We start from the raw sequence: 12,668 nt of genomic DNA on the forward strand, positions 1-12,668 counted from the left end.
CCCGAGCCATCTTCCCACTCTTACAATTTTCAATAGCTTGCTTGTGAAGCTTTAAGCTGGCTTGTGTTTGATATACCTTTTCAAAAGACAGGGTTGCATGTAGCCCAAGTCAACCTTGAGTTCGCTGTGTAGCTGAGGAGAACTTTGGATTTCTGCCTCCCCTGCCTCTACATCTGAGTGTTCAGCTTACAGACACATACCACACAGTCCTGTCTTACACCGTGCTAGGGATCGAACCGAAGGCTCAGTTGCACACACAACAAGCACTGTACCATCTATGCTCTATCCCCAGCCCTGTAAACTTTGTATTCTGCATCCCCAATAAATATGGAGCCCACTCTCCATTTCCATTTTGAGAAAGGTTTTAAGACACCCGAATGCATTTCTAATGCAACTTATGTCTCTCGTCCTTAGAGATCAGCATCTTCGCATTTAAGGAGTCACCTTAGAGTGAACACCAGGAAAAGTGATTGGTGAGACCTAAAACAGATTCTAGGTGCCTTCAATGCAGCCTCCTAGGTGATCACCTTTATGAGATGGAACATGAACAGAAGAAAATGCTCTGGTTTTTATAAGGGCAAATTATAATTTATATTTTGCTGATTTTAAATAATATCCTTGAAACCGAAATATATTTTCTTTAAGTTATTGTCTTAAAACTAAAGAATGAATGAAGAAAAAATGATTGCTTTGTCACTTATGATTATGGCTTAAAAGGATTTGGGCATAAACCAGGGAGCATTGAAGTCACCTGCTGCGAGTTTCCTACGCTCAGTGTTTCCCTCTTACATCTTTGCAGTTGCTGGCCAACATCCTCCTAAGAACAAGCGACCAAAGGAGCAAGGAGAAAACAGAATCAAACCAACCAACAAAAAGGCCAAACCCAAGATTCCTAAGATAAAGGACAGGGACTCAGGTGACTCAACTGCAAAGAGCCAGTCCATCATGGTGCAAGCAATGGACAACGGTCGCTTCCAGAGGCCTGCTGCCACAGTGAGTCTCACGGCAGGGCAAACCGTAGAGCTGCGGTGTAAGGGAAGCAGAGTGGAGTGGAGTTACCCCGCCTACCTGGACACCTTCAAGGACTCCCGTCTCACGTAAGCATCACTCGCTTCCTGTTCATTGTGCTGGGCCAAGGGTTTGGTTTTTATTTCCATCATCTGATGTCTTACCTCTGACATCCACCATCACACTCCACATGAGTATAAAATAGAATAAGTGTCTTCACTGTCACCCTCCCAGGTGGCCACCACTGGGAGATGGGGTATTAACAAAAGAATAATGTTCTGGTTTTATTTTATTTTATTTTTTTAAAGGACTCTTCGTCTTTTATTAAAAATGGATTATTTTCTCACATAATATAACTACATTACTGTTTCCCTTCCCTCTACTCCTCCCAGTTTCTCCCCGACCTCCCTTCCTATCTGAATCCACTATCTTTTTGTCTCTCATTAGGAAATAACAGGCTTCTAAGAGGTAAGAATAAACTATAATAAGATGAAACAAAAAACTGTCACTTCAGAGTTAGACAAGACAAGTCAGCAGAAGGAAAAGAGCCCAAGAGAAGGCACAGGAATCAGAGATCCACTCATTTGCACACTCAGAAATCCCATAAAAACACTAAACTGGAAGCCATAACATATGTGCAGAGGATGAGGTGCAGCCCCCCATGCAGGCCCTGTGCTCACTGATTCCGTCTCTGTGAGTTCATGTGAGCTTTGCTCATGTTGATTCAGAGGGACTTGTTCTCTGGTGTCCCCTCTGGCTCTCACGTCCCTTCCCACTTCTTGGTCCTCCATGTTCCCCTGAGCTCTGAGGGGAGGAGTTTGATGGCGACATCCCATTTAGGACAGAGTCCCAAAGTTTCTCTCTTTGTATTCTGGTCTCATAAGGGCAAATTTTAGTTCATATTTTGCTGATTTTGAATTAGATCTTTGAAGCTGAAATAGATTTCTTTTTAACTTGTCTTAAAACCAAAGAATGAATGAAGAAAAAAAAAATGGTTGCTTTATGATTTTAGCAGAAATTAGTGAAATTCTTCCCACAGTTAGAAAATTGACACTCATTCCACAGCGCTCCTTAGAGGAGGGAGTTTTATAGGAAACCATGTGACAAAAAAGTGAACAGGAAACCGAACTTTTTAAGGAAAATGTAATGTACAGGAATGAATATTTAAGAGTTCATTTAGTAGCCAGGCCGTGGTGGCACACACCTTTAATCCCAGCACTTGGGAGGCAGAGGCAGGCGGATTTCTGAGTTCGAGGCCAGCCTGGTCTACAGAGTGAGTTACAGGGCAGCCAGAACTACACAGAGAAACCCTGTCTCAAAAAACCAAAAAACAAAACAAAACAAAACAAAACAAAAAAACAAAAAAAAAGAGTTCATTTAGTGAAAATAAAAATGTATTCAATGTTTTCTGTTCTTTTTAAACTATCATAGGGACACCAAAATGGCCAGGTGGGTTCCTATGAACAAACTGCCTAGAGACCAATTTTAATTGCTTCAAAAATTCCAGCTGTATCTGATTAGTTTTACTTTTATGAATTTATGATGGGTACAAAGACCAAAGATTCCTTATGTCTGAATGACTATCTTCTGGAGGCTGGAGGCGGAGCTTCTTCAGGAATAGTGGTTAAGGTGATGGAAAGTAAAAGCTGGTAGTCAGTGGTAGAGATCTTATCTGGTGTGTGCAAGGTACTGGGGTCTAGAACACATGTGTATGTATGCATATACACACACACACACACACACACACACACACACACACACACACACACACACAGCTCTGAAAAGCCAGAATGGAGAGCCTACTTCAGATAGTACTGAGAGACCCCTGAGTGCCAGCTACAGTATGCTGGAACGTGTTTGGAGTTAAAACTCTGTATCTTGAAGAAAATCGTGTACATTATTTGGGTCTTGGTTTCTTTGGGGACAAAAGTGTGTAGAATGTCATAATAGGCTGCAATGATGGCTATTCTTTCTAGGTTGTCAAATTGACTTGTTCGGTTAATATGGAATTAACTGAAACTTAAGCAGCTGGGTATACCTGTGAGAGACTTTTTTCCCCCTTAGGTTCACTTTGTAAGTTCTTTTCCCTTAGAGGACACTGACTAATATAGACTTTGCCACCAGAAGTGGTTCTAGAGCAACAGAAGTTTAAGAATAAATTTTGTGTTTGGAATAGGATTTCCAATTTACCAAGGTCTACAGTTATTAAAGTGTGTTTCTTTAGTTTCTGGAGTTACAGAAGCCTCATCTAGAAGTCTAAAAGAGTATTTAAAAAAACTCATGTTGTGAACTACTTGCAAACTTAAGGATACAGATGCATCTGACTATACTGAAGCAAAGGATTTGTTGAGTCTGTATATAAAACTTATGACAATGCTGAAAAAAAACAAGGTGCTGCTGGTTGGTTGCTCCCAGCATCTGTGGATAAAAATGACAAAGATAAAGAATGTGTTCTGTGATAAAAAACTAACCAACCTGTAGAATCTCAGGATATGATAAAGGATAACAGAGACCTCAGGGATAGAAATGGTCTCTGCCAGGTGCTCATCAACAGTCTAAAGTTTTAAAAAGTGTGCCCTGGGAGAGAGTCTTTTCTCCAGAAGCCACAGAGCTCAAGGAAAATCAAAACAAAGCCCCAATTATCATAAGATTGGATAAATTATAGCCAAAATTCAAGTTCCAGCCTTAGAAGGTGTGAGCAAGTAAAGTAAGGGCATCATTGGTAAAGAAAGGGATTTGTAACTTGGAATGGAGATGTGTGGGAGGACCCCATTGACACTGAAAACTTGGAACCCTCAAGTTCTCACCTGAGGAAGCAATCTGTCCACCCCAGCAAGGGATGTACTCACAGCCCAACCCTCTGAAGTACTGCTGTGCTGTGCTGTGCTGGTTTTATGTCAACTTGACACAAGCTAAAGTCATCTGTGATGGTTTGTATAAACTTGGCCCAAGGAGTAGCACTCTTAGGAGGTGTGGCCTTTTTGGAGTAGGTGTGTCACAGTGGGTGTTGGCTTAAAACCCTCATCCTAGCTGCCTAGGAGCCAGTATTCAGCTAGCAGCCTTTAGATAAGAACTCTCAGCTCTGCCTGCATCATGCCTGCCTACATGCTGCCGTGCTCCCACCTTGATGATAATGGACTGAACCTTTGACCGGTAAGCCAGCCCAAATATGTGTTGTCCTTTATAAGACTTGCTTTCTTCATGATGTCTGTTCACAGCAGTAAAACCATAACTAAGACATCATCTAAGAGGAGGGAGCCTCAATTTAAAAAAATGGCTCCATAAGATGAGTCTATAGGCAAGCTTATAGGGCATATTCTTAATTTATGATTGATTGAGGAGTGCCCAGCCCATCATAGATAGGGCCACTGCTGGCCTGGTAGTCCTGGGTTCAGTTAGAAAGCAGGCTGAGCAAACCATGGAGAGCAAGCCAGTAAGCAGCATGCCTCCACAGCCTCTGCATCAGGCCCTGCTCCAGGTTTCGGCCCTCACTGCTTTTGGTGATGAACTGTCCTATGGAACTGTGAGTGAAATGAACGCTTTCCTCCCGGACTTGCTCTTGGTCGTGTTGTTTCATCACAGCAACGGTAACTCTAATTAAGACAATTTCCTCTCCCTCCTTTGATGGAGGAAGTTAACCCTTACCATCAATGACCTTCTCTGAAGGAGATTAGGCAAGACACTACTGATGTCCCTCAAGGCCCACCAATAGTTGCCTCTAGACATATAGCCAGGCTTACGGCAAAGCAGGCTCCTAGAGGAGAGACTAAAAGTATAGTCCATGAGGAGGTGTGCTAGACTACTAAAGAACTTAATGAGTTTGCTAATTCATTTGTGTAGACGTCGGGAATATGTGTGGGGACGAATTTTAAAAGTATGGGATAATGTGGAAGGGACATAAAATTGGATCAAGCTGAGTTTATTGATATAGGCTCACTGAGTGAAGATTCTAGGTTTAATATATTATGTTTAATATAATAATAAGTCACAGGGTTAAAGACTGTGTCAATGGTTTGTTTGAATTGTTTGAATGGTTTAAATGTTTGTTGAATGGTTGGCTGAAGCAGTTGTCAAAAGATGGCCTACTGAAAAGGGGTTAGAGATGCCTGATATCTCTTGGCTTAGGGTTGATGAAAGAATTTTAAGGCACAGGGAAATTTCAATGTTAGAGTGGGTGTGCTGCGTGAAACCTAATCCTCCACAAAGGAAAGACCCAGGCGACATGCCCTGCATTAACCCCGTAAGACACAAAATGGTGAGGGAACACTAACACATTTGAAGAACTTCGTTGTTGCCTTTTTATTTGTGCCGTAGCTTAGGGTTGGAGATACTGCTTCTCAGTCGGATGAATGAAATGCAATGAGCTTAGTTGGACCCCAAAGTAGCAGGTGGTAGCAGTGAGTCTCCAGAGGCAAGGTGATTGTTGTTATCCTAATGGGCAGAGCATGCAAAGCAATGTCGATAATGGCCTAACTCAATAGCCAGCACAGGCAAAGTGAATCTGATGTTGCATGACTCATAAAGACCTTTGGTACCAGCTAATCATAGTGTTTCCAGGAATGGAATAGATGAGAAGCCTACTGGATTTGTGTTTGGTCTGTATTAAGTGGGGAAATACTCAAATGTAAGGCTACACTGGATTGTGGCAAAAGATTGGTTGATTGAGGAAGCGAGGACTGGAACCTGGTTTGCTGCAAATATGCAGGCACAGGCCAGAAGTGGACAGCTACAGTGTTATATTCTGGAGCAACCCTGAAAGACACCAGTGAAGGAAAGTCTTCACAGTGGACAAAATTTCTGGCAGTTCACATGGTTATACATGTATTTTGGAGGAGAAATGGCCAGATGTGTTATCGTTCACTGATGAGATATAGCCAATGATTAGCTGCATGCTCGGGGACTTGGAAACAACACAATTGGAAAATTAATGAGAAAGACGTTTGGGGAAGAAGTATATGGGTACATCTCTCCAAATGGGGAAGGATGTGAAGATACTTTTGTCCCATGTAAACATTCATCAAAAGGTGGCTTCAGCCAAGGGGAATATTGATAATCAAGTATATTGGATGACCTGATCTGTGGATAGTCAGTCACTTTTCCCAGACATCCCTGTCATTGCCAAATGGGCCCATGAACAAAGTGGTCATGCTGACAGAGATGGAAGTTATGCATAGACTCAAATACATGGAGTTCTCACCAAAGCTGACATGGCTACAGGTGCTGCTGAGTGACAGATCTGCCAAAAGTGTAGACCAATACTGAGCATCGCCAGATATGCACCATTCCTTAGGATGACCAGCCAGAGGCCTGGTGGCAAGTTGACTACATTGGACTACTTTCTCCATGGAAAGGACAACACTTGTCCTTACTGGGGTAGATTCTTATTCTGGTTATGGATTTGTTTTCTTGTACATAATGCTTCTGCCAAAACTATCATGATGGACTTACAGGATGCTTTACTCATCACGACGGCATTCCATGTGGCATTGCTTCTGACCAAGGAACTCACTTCATAGCCAGAGAAGTGTGACAGTGGGCCCACGATCATGGAGCCATAAAAACCAGCCAAGGCCACATGACCAGTTGCAAAAATGAGGATTTTAACTGACATGAGTGACAAAGGTCTCACCATGTTTCCCATCAACCTAAAACAGCTGGCCTGATAGAAAGATGGAATGGCCTTCTGAAGACACAGTTACAGCACCAATTAGGTAGCAGAGGCCTGACAATCAGGGGCAGGGTTGTCCAGAAGATGGTATAGGCTTTGAATCAGCATCCAATATGTGTCACAATTTCTCCCATAGCCAGGATCCATAAGTCCAGGATTCAAGAGGTAGAAAAGGGAATAGTTTCACAAACTATCACCTCTAATGACTAGGAAAATTTATGCTTCCTGTTTCTGCAATTTTAAGTTCTGCTGGCTTAGAAGGTTTGTTACTGGAGAAGGGAGCGCTCTCTGCCAGGAGCCACAACAAACATGCTATTGAATTGGAATCTCTGATTTCCCCTTGGATGCTTTGGGTTTCTGGTTTAACAACAGGCTAAAAAAAAAAAAAAAAAAAAAAAAATAGCAGTGTTAGGAGGGGTGATTGATCTAGATTACCAAGGGGAAATTGAATTGCTTCTCTACGGTGAAGATAGTAAGTTTATTATGTCTGGAATGTAGTAGATCCTTTAGGGAGTCTCTTGGTGTTACCATGTCCTGTGACTAAAGTCAATGAGGAACTATGACAGCCTAATCCAGGGAGGATGACAAAGGGCACAGACCCTTTAGGAATACAGGTATGGGTCACACCTCCAGGAAAAGAGCCAAGAGGTTCTTGCTGAGGGTGGAGGAAATATAGAATGGGTAGTAGAGGAAAGTAGCTATAAATACCAGCTAAGGCCATGTACCAGATGCAGAAACAAGGTTTATAATTGTCATGAATGTAAGTCTTGTTAAGAATGCATTTGTGCAAACATTTGTGTTTTCTTTTCTCCATTTCTTTTTTTACTGGATATTTTATTTATTTACAGTACAGATGTCATCCTTTCCCTATTTCCCCTCCCTATAATGCCCTATCCTATACCCCTCTTCCTTTATGCTTTTATACCATTTTGATTACATGCATGTAATAAGGTCAGTTCTAGGTTGAGGGTCTAGCAATACAATAGATGCAAATAGTCGAGGAGCAAGCAATACAATAAACACAAATAGTCAAGGAAAAAGCAAGGCATTAAACCAAGTTACTTGAACCTCCTGTGATCCCTGTTTCTAAAGGCTTATCAGGATGAACAACGTATCTGAGCCTATTTCCCTATCCTAGCCCAAGGTCATTTTCACGTCTGAAGCCTACTTCCTTGCTCTAGACTAAAATTTAGAATCCTGTCTGAAATTACTTCTTTGTTCTGGCCTAATATTTAGATTCCTGCCTGAGATTACTTCTTTATTGTAGCCTAAGATTTAGACTCCTACTTGTGATTACTTCTTTGTTCTAGTCTAATGTCAGATTCCTGCTTGAAGCCTACTTTTTTGTCCTTGGCCAATGTCATATTCCTGTCAAGCAGCCCCTTCCCTTGTTGTTGGCCCATGTCAGCTTCTTGTAAGCTACCCTAAAGGCTCTCTACCTCTCCCCCTATTTTATTTTGTTAACAAGACTGAGCCTGTCTTAGGTCATTCTGACAAGAATGCCTTCCTTACCCATCATGGATGCATTATCAAATGCAATGCACTTCTGTCTTAGGTTGGTAAGGCTCTGTGCAGAATCTGACCCGTCCTTGGCTTGCCAGCCTGTTAATTTAATAACTTTGTCTAGGGGTCCATTTTCAGGTTTAAGCCATGTACTTTGGCTGCCAACATGTTGATGTTGTTAAAGATAAGCTTTAACATGATGGGCAGGAATAAAAGTATTCCCAGAACAAGAAGGGCTAGCCTAATCAAGCTATATATGCCATTCCTAAAGTTTGTCCAAAATGGAAATACTGAGCTCAGGCCATGGATAATTTTATCGGGATTATCTGAAGTATCAAAGGTCAACAGAGCAGCATTATGCAAAGTTAACACACCCAGAGAGGTGTTAGGATTATGCCAAATATCCTGCAGGTATATTTAAACTTTTTTCTAATTATAATGACAATCATTGTAAATTTAAAAAGTAACACTACTCCAATAATATTTGTCAAGACGCTTGGGATGGCTCCTAACTCTTGAACCCTGAACCTCCTTCAGATAATTTGAATGGGTTATAGAGCATCATTCGTTGTTCCAGATACCTATATAAATCCTTTTGTATACTCAATACATTAGTAACATTTTTTGTTAGATGATTAACAAAAATAGTTGGCTTAACTTCTTGTGTCAATGCTATTGCAGAAGCAGTGGTGGTAGCAATTAATGGAATTAAAGCTGTTATACCAGTAATAATCAAGCCTGCTACGCTCTTGCTTCTGCTTAAAGCCTAACTCACTTCTTCTAGCACTTTCAAGCTTTTTTCAGAGAATCAGGGTTTTCTAATACTCAGTGCAGTGAGACAAAAGCTGGTTTATATACCCCCATAACAGACATGCCAGGTTTCAACACACTAACATAATTGGAAATTATAGAGTCAATGCAACTTACAATAAATGCTGTAGAAGAGGCAAAACCCATTTTAGCTTGACAATTAAAAGAGCATTAAAACATGCACTAACCCTTGTTTGAAACCCAGATCCTGTCCCAACATTATCTCTTGCTATCCTAACATCATAGCAAGCTACAGCTAGCCTCCAAATATGTTCTTGACAAAGTCCATATCCAGTCTTACAAAAGTAGACTGTTATTTCCCATATTGGATTGATTTCTAGACCACTACATGATTGAGTTCTAATAGCTGGGTGCCTTTAAGAAGAATACAAGAGGCATAGTTTCTCTTTTTGATTCTCTGTCCCACAAGGTCTAAAAACTAGGGCCAAGGCTGCTTGTCACATCTGGGATATAATCAAGCAAAGGTGGGTCAGGAACATATGTCCAATACAGCTCCCCAGTCACCCTTGTCAGGGCACTCAGCAAGCTCACAGGTCAGCATCATTCTTTGTCTCAGCAACAGTATGTCTCACCAATCTGTTTAAATTTCCATGGGCCTCTTCCACAGTTCCTTGTCCTTGAGGATTATGAGAAAGTCCCGTAATAAATTGTTGAGAAAAAGTCTCAACTGCTCAACTACAATTGCCAGACCCATTATCTTTTTTTTTTAAATTGGATATTTTATTTATTTACCTTTCAATGTTATCCCCTCTCCCATTCCCCCTCCTTCCATTACTCTCCCATTACTCCCATCCCTCTCCCATTCCCCCTTACACCATCCCCCTCCTCCTATTACTATGAGGGTGTGCTCCCATCATCCTCCTATTCCCACCTCCCTGCTCTTGAATTCCCTAACACTAAGGAATCCAAACTTGCAGGCACCAAGGCTGTCCACTTCCACTGATGCCAGACAAGGCCACCCTCAACTACCTATACAGGTGGAGCCATGAGTCCCTCCCTTTGTGTTCTCAGGATGGAGATTTAAAGTGGCTACTCCAGCTTGTTTCTTAGGACCATTTGCTTGAAAAATTGTTTTCTAGCCTTTTACTCTAAAGTAGAGTCTGTCTTTGTCACTGAGGTGGGTTTCCTGCATGCAGCAAAATGCTGGGTCCTGTTTACGTATCCAGTCCATTAGTCTATGTCTTTTAATTGGGGAATTGAGTCCATTGATGTTAAGAGATATTAAGGAGAGGAGATTGTTGCTCCTGTTATTTTGTTATTAGCAGTGGCATTGTTTGTGTGGCTATCTTCTTTTGGATTTATTGGAAGAGGATTAATTTCTTGCTCTTTCTAGGGTATAATTTCCCCCCATGTATTGGGGTTTTCCTGCTATTATCCTTTTTAGTGCAGGGTTTGCGGAAAGTTATTGTGTAAATTTTGTTTTGTCGTGGAATATCTTGGTTTCTCCATCTATGGTAATTGAAAGTTTTGCTAGGTATAGTAGCCTGGGCTGGCATTTGTGTTCTCTTAGGGTCTGTATGACATCTGTCCAGCATCTTCTAGCTTTTATAGTATCTGGTGAGAAGTCTCATGTAATTCTGGTAGGTCTGCCTTTCTTTATATGTTACTTTACCATTTTCCCTTACTGTATTTAATATTCCTTCTTTGTTTTGTGCACTTGGTGTTTTGATTATTATGTGACAGAAGGTATTTCTTCACTAGTCTAGTCTATTTGGCATTCTGTAGGCTTCTTGTATGTTTATGGGTATCTTGTTCTCTAGGTTAGGGGAGTTTTCTTCTATAATTTTGTTGAAGATATTTACTGGCCCTTTAAGTTGGGAATTTTCACTGTCTTCTATACCTATTATCCTTAGGTTTGGTCTTCTCATTGTGTCCTAGATTTCCTGGATGTTTTGTGTTAAGAACTTTTTGCATTTTGCATTTTCTTTGACTGTTGTGTCAATATTTTCTATGGTGTCTTTCTGCACCTGAGAGTCTCTCTTCTATCTCTTGTATTCTGTTGGTGATGCTTGTGTCTATGACTCCTGATTTCTTTCCTAGGTTTTCTATCTCCAGCGTAGTCCCCCTTTGTGATTTCTTTATTGTTTCTACTTCCATTTTTATGTCCTAGATGGTTTTGTTCAATTCCTTCAGCTGTTTGGTTGTGTTCTCTTGTAAATTCTTTAAGGGATTTTTGTGTTTCCTCTTTAAGGACTTCTACCTGTTTACCTGTGTTCTCCTCAAATTCTTTGAGAGTGTTATGTCCTTAAAGTCCTCTATCATCATCATTAGAAGTGATTTTAAATCTGAATCTTGCTTTCCTAGTGATATGGGGAATTCAGGACTTTCTAGTATGGAAGAACTTGGTTCTAATGATGCCAAGTATCCTAGGTTGCTGATGCTTATGTTCTTGTGTTTGCCTTTCACCATCTGGATCTCCTTAGTGCTATCTGCCCTGTCTCTGACTGGAGCCTGTCCTTTCTATTATCTTGGTTGTATCAGAACTGTGTGGGGTGGGTGTTACTACTGGGGTAAGTGCTGGGGCCCAAATTCTGCTCAGTGCTCAGGTGCAGACAGGAAGGAACCAGTGCTCCAGGCCAGGAGTGAATTCCTGGGTCCTAGTGGGTCCCAGTTACTCCCTGTTTGGGGAGGATGTTGCATCTCCTTACCTAAGATACTGCCCAGGTTAGAGCTCCTGGGAGGCCCACTTCCTCTGGGTTCTGTGAGATTGGGGGCCCCTCCGTTTCTTTATCATGTAATATAACATCACTTAAGAGAACCCCAGAGGATATCATACTTAAGTTTGAGATACCAAAAGGATATATCCCTCAAGGGACACTGATACCAATTCTAAAATCTATAATGTGTTTGCAGTTGTACAAGTGATTGTATATCATGTTAGGTATAATTATGATCTGGTTAAGGATATAATGCACTTGCATTGTACGTATGATAGTTATATCACGTTGGGGATAACTATGACCTGGTTATTGTTTTATGTAGAAATAAAGATGGCATAAGGCAATGTTGGTTGTGTGTCAGGTTGACAAGGGGTAGACTTGTAATGGCTATTCTTGATTGTCAACTATATTTGGAATTGACTAAAGCCCAAGCCACTTGGCATACTTGAGAGATTGTTTTATCCCTAAATCATTTGAAGTGGAAAGACATGCTTTTAACCTGGATCTTTTGTGGTAGGAAGATAAACTTTTTGCCCAGATCTTCTGAGTTGGGGAGATCCTCCTTTAATCTGGGCCACACCTTCTGCTAGCAGCCTAAATAAAGGACGTGGAACAGAAAAGCTTTAACTTTTTGCCTGCTTGTTCTTGCTCTCACTGGCAAGACTATTCCTTTGCTGGTATTAGAGCCCATTTCATTGGGATTCCAGTGCAGACTGAAGACCAGCTGAGACATCCAGCCTCCGAAACTGAACAACTACCAAATTCTTGGACCTTCTGTTGGTAGATAGTCATTGTTGGAGTAGCTGGACCACTGTTTATATATATATATATATATATATATATATATATATATATATATATATATATGTACATTATATATATATATTTGTACAGACATATAATGTTCATATTCATATAATATACTAATCTCATATACTATATTTCATATAATCTCATATAATATACTACATTATACATGTATTACACATATATTTAAT

The 12,668-nt window shown here is 40.8% G+C and overlaps 1 protein-coding gene across 1 annotated transcript in view; it reads left to right on the plus strand.

The window, feature by feature from the left end:
* Pdgfrl (platelet derived growth factor receptor like) overlaps window positions 1-12,668 on the plus strand; it is a 59,338-nt gene that overhangs the window by 12,763 nt on the left and 33,907 nt on the right. Inside the window, exon 2 of the mRNA XM_034519826.2 lies at window positions 800-1,097. Coding sequence (XP_034375717.1) covers window positions 800-1,097 — 298 coding nt within the window. The remainder of the gene's footprint in view (window positions 1-799; window positions 1,098-12,668) is intronic.

The sequence above is a fragment of the Arvicanthis niloticus genome, chromosome 16 (genome assembly GCF_011762505.2).
Source record: "Arvicanthis niloticus isolate mArvNil1 chromosome 16, mArvNil1.pat.X, whole genome shotgun sequence".
Taxonomy (NCBI): Eukaryota; Metazoa; Chordata; class Mammalia; order Rodentia; family Muridae; genus Arvicanthis; species Arvicanthis niloticus.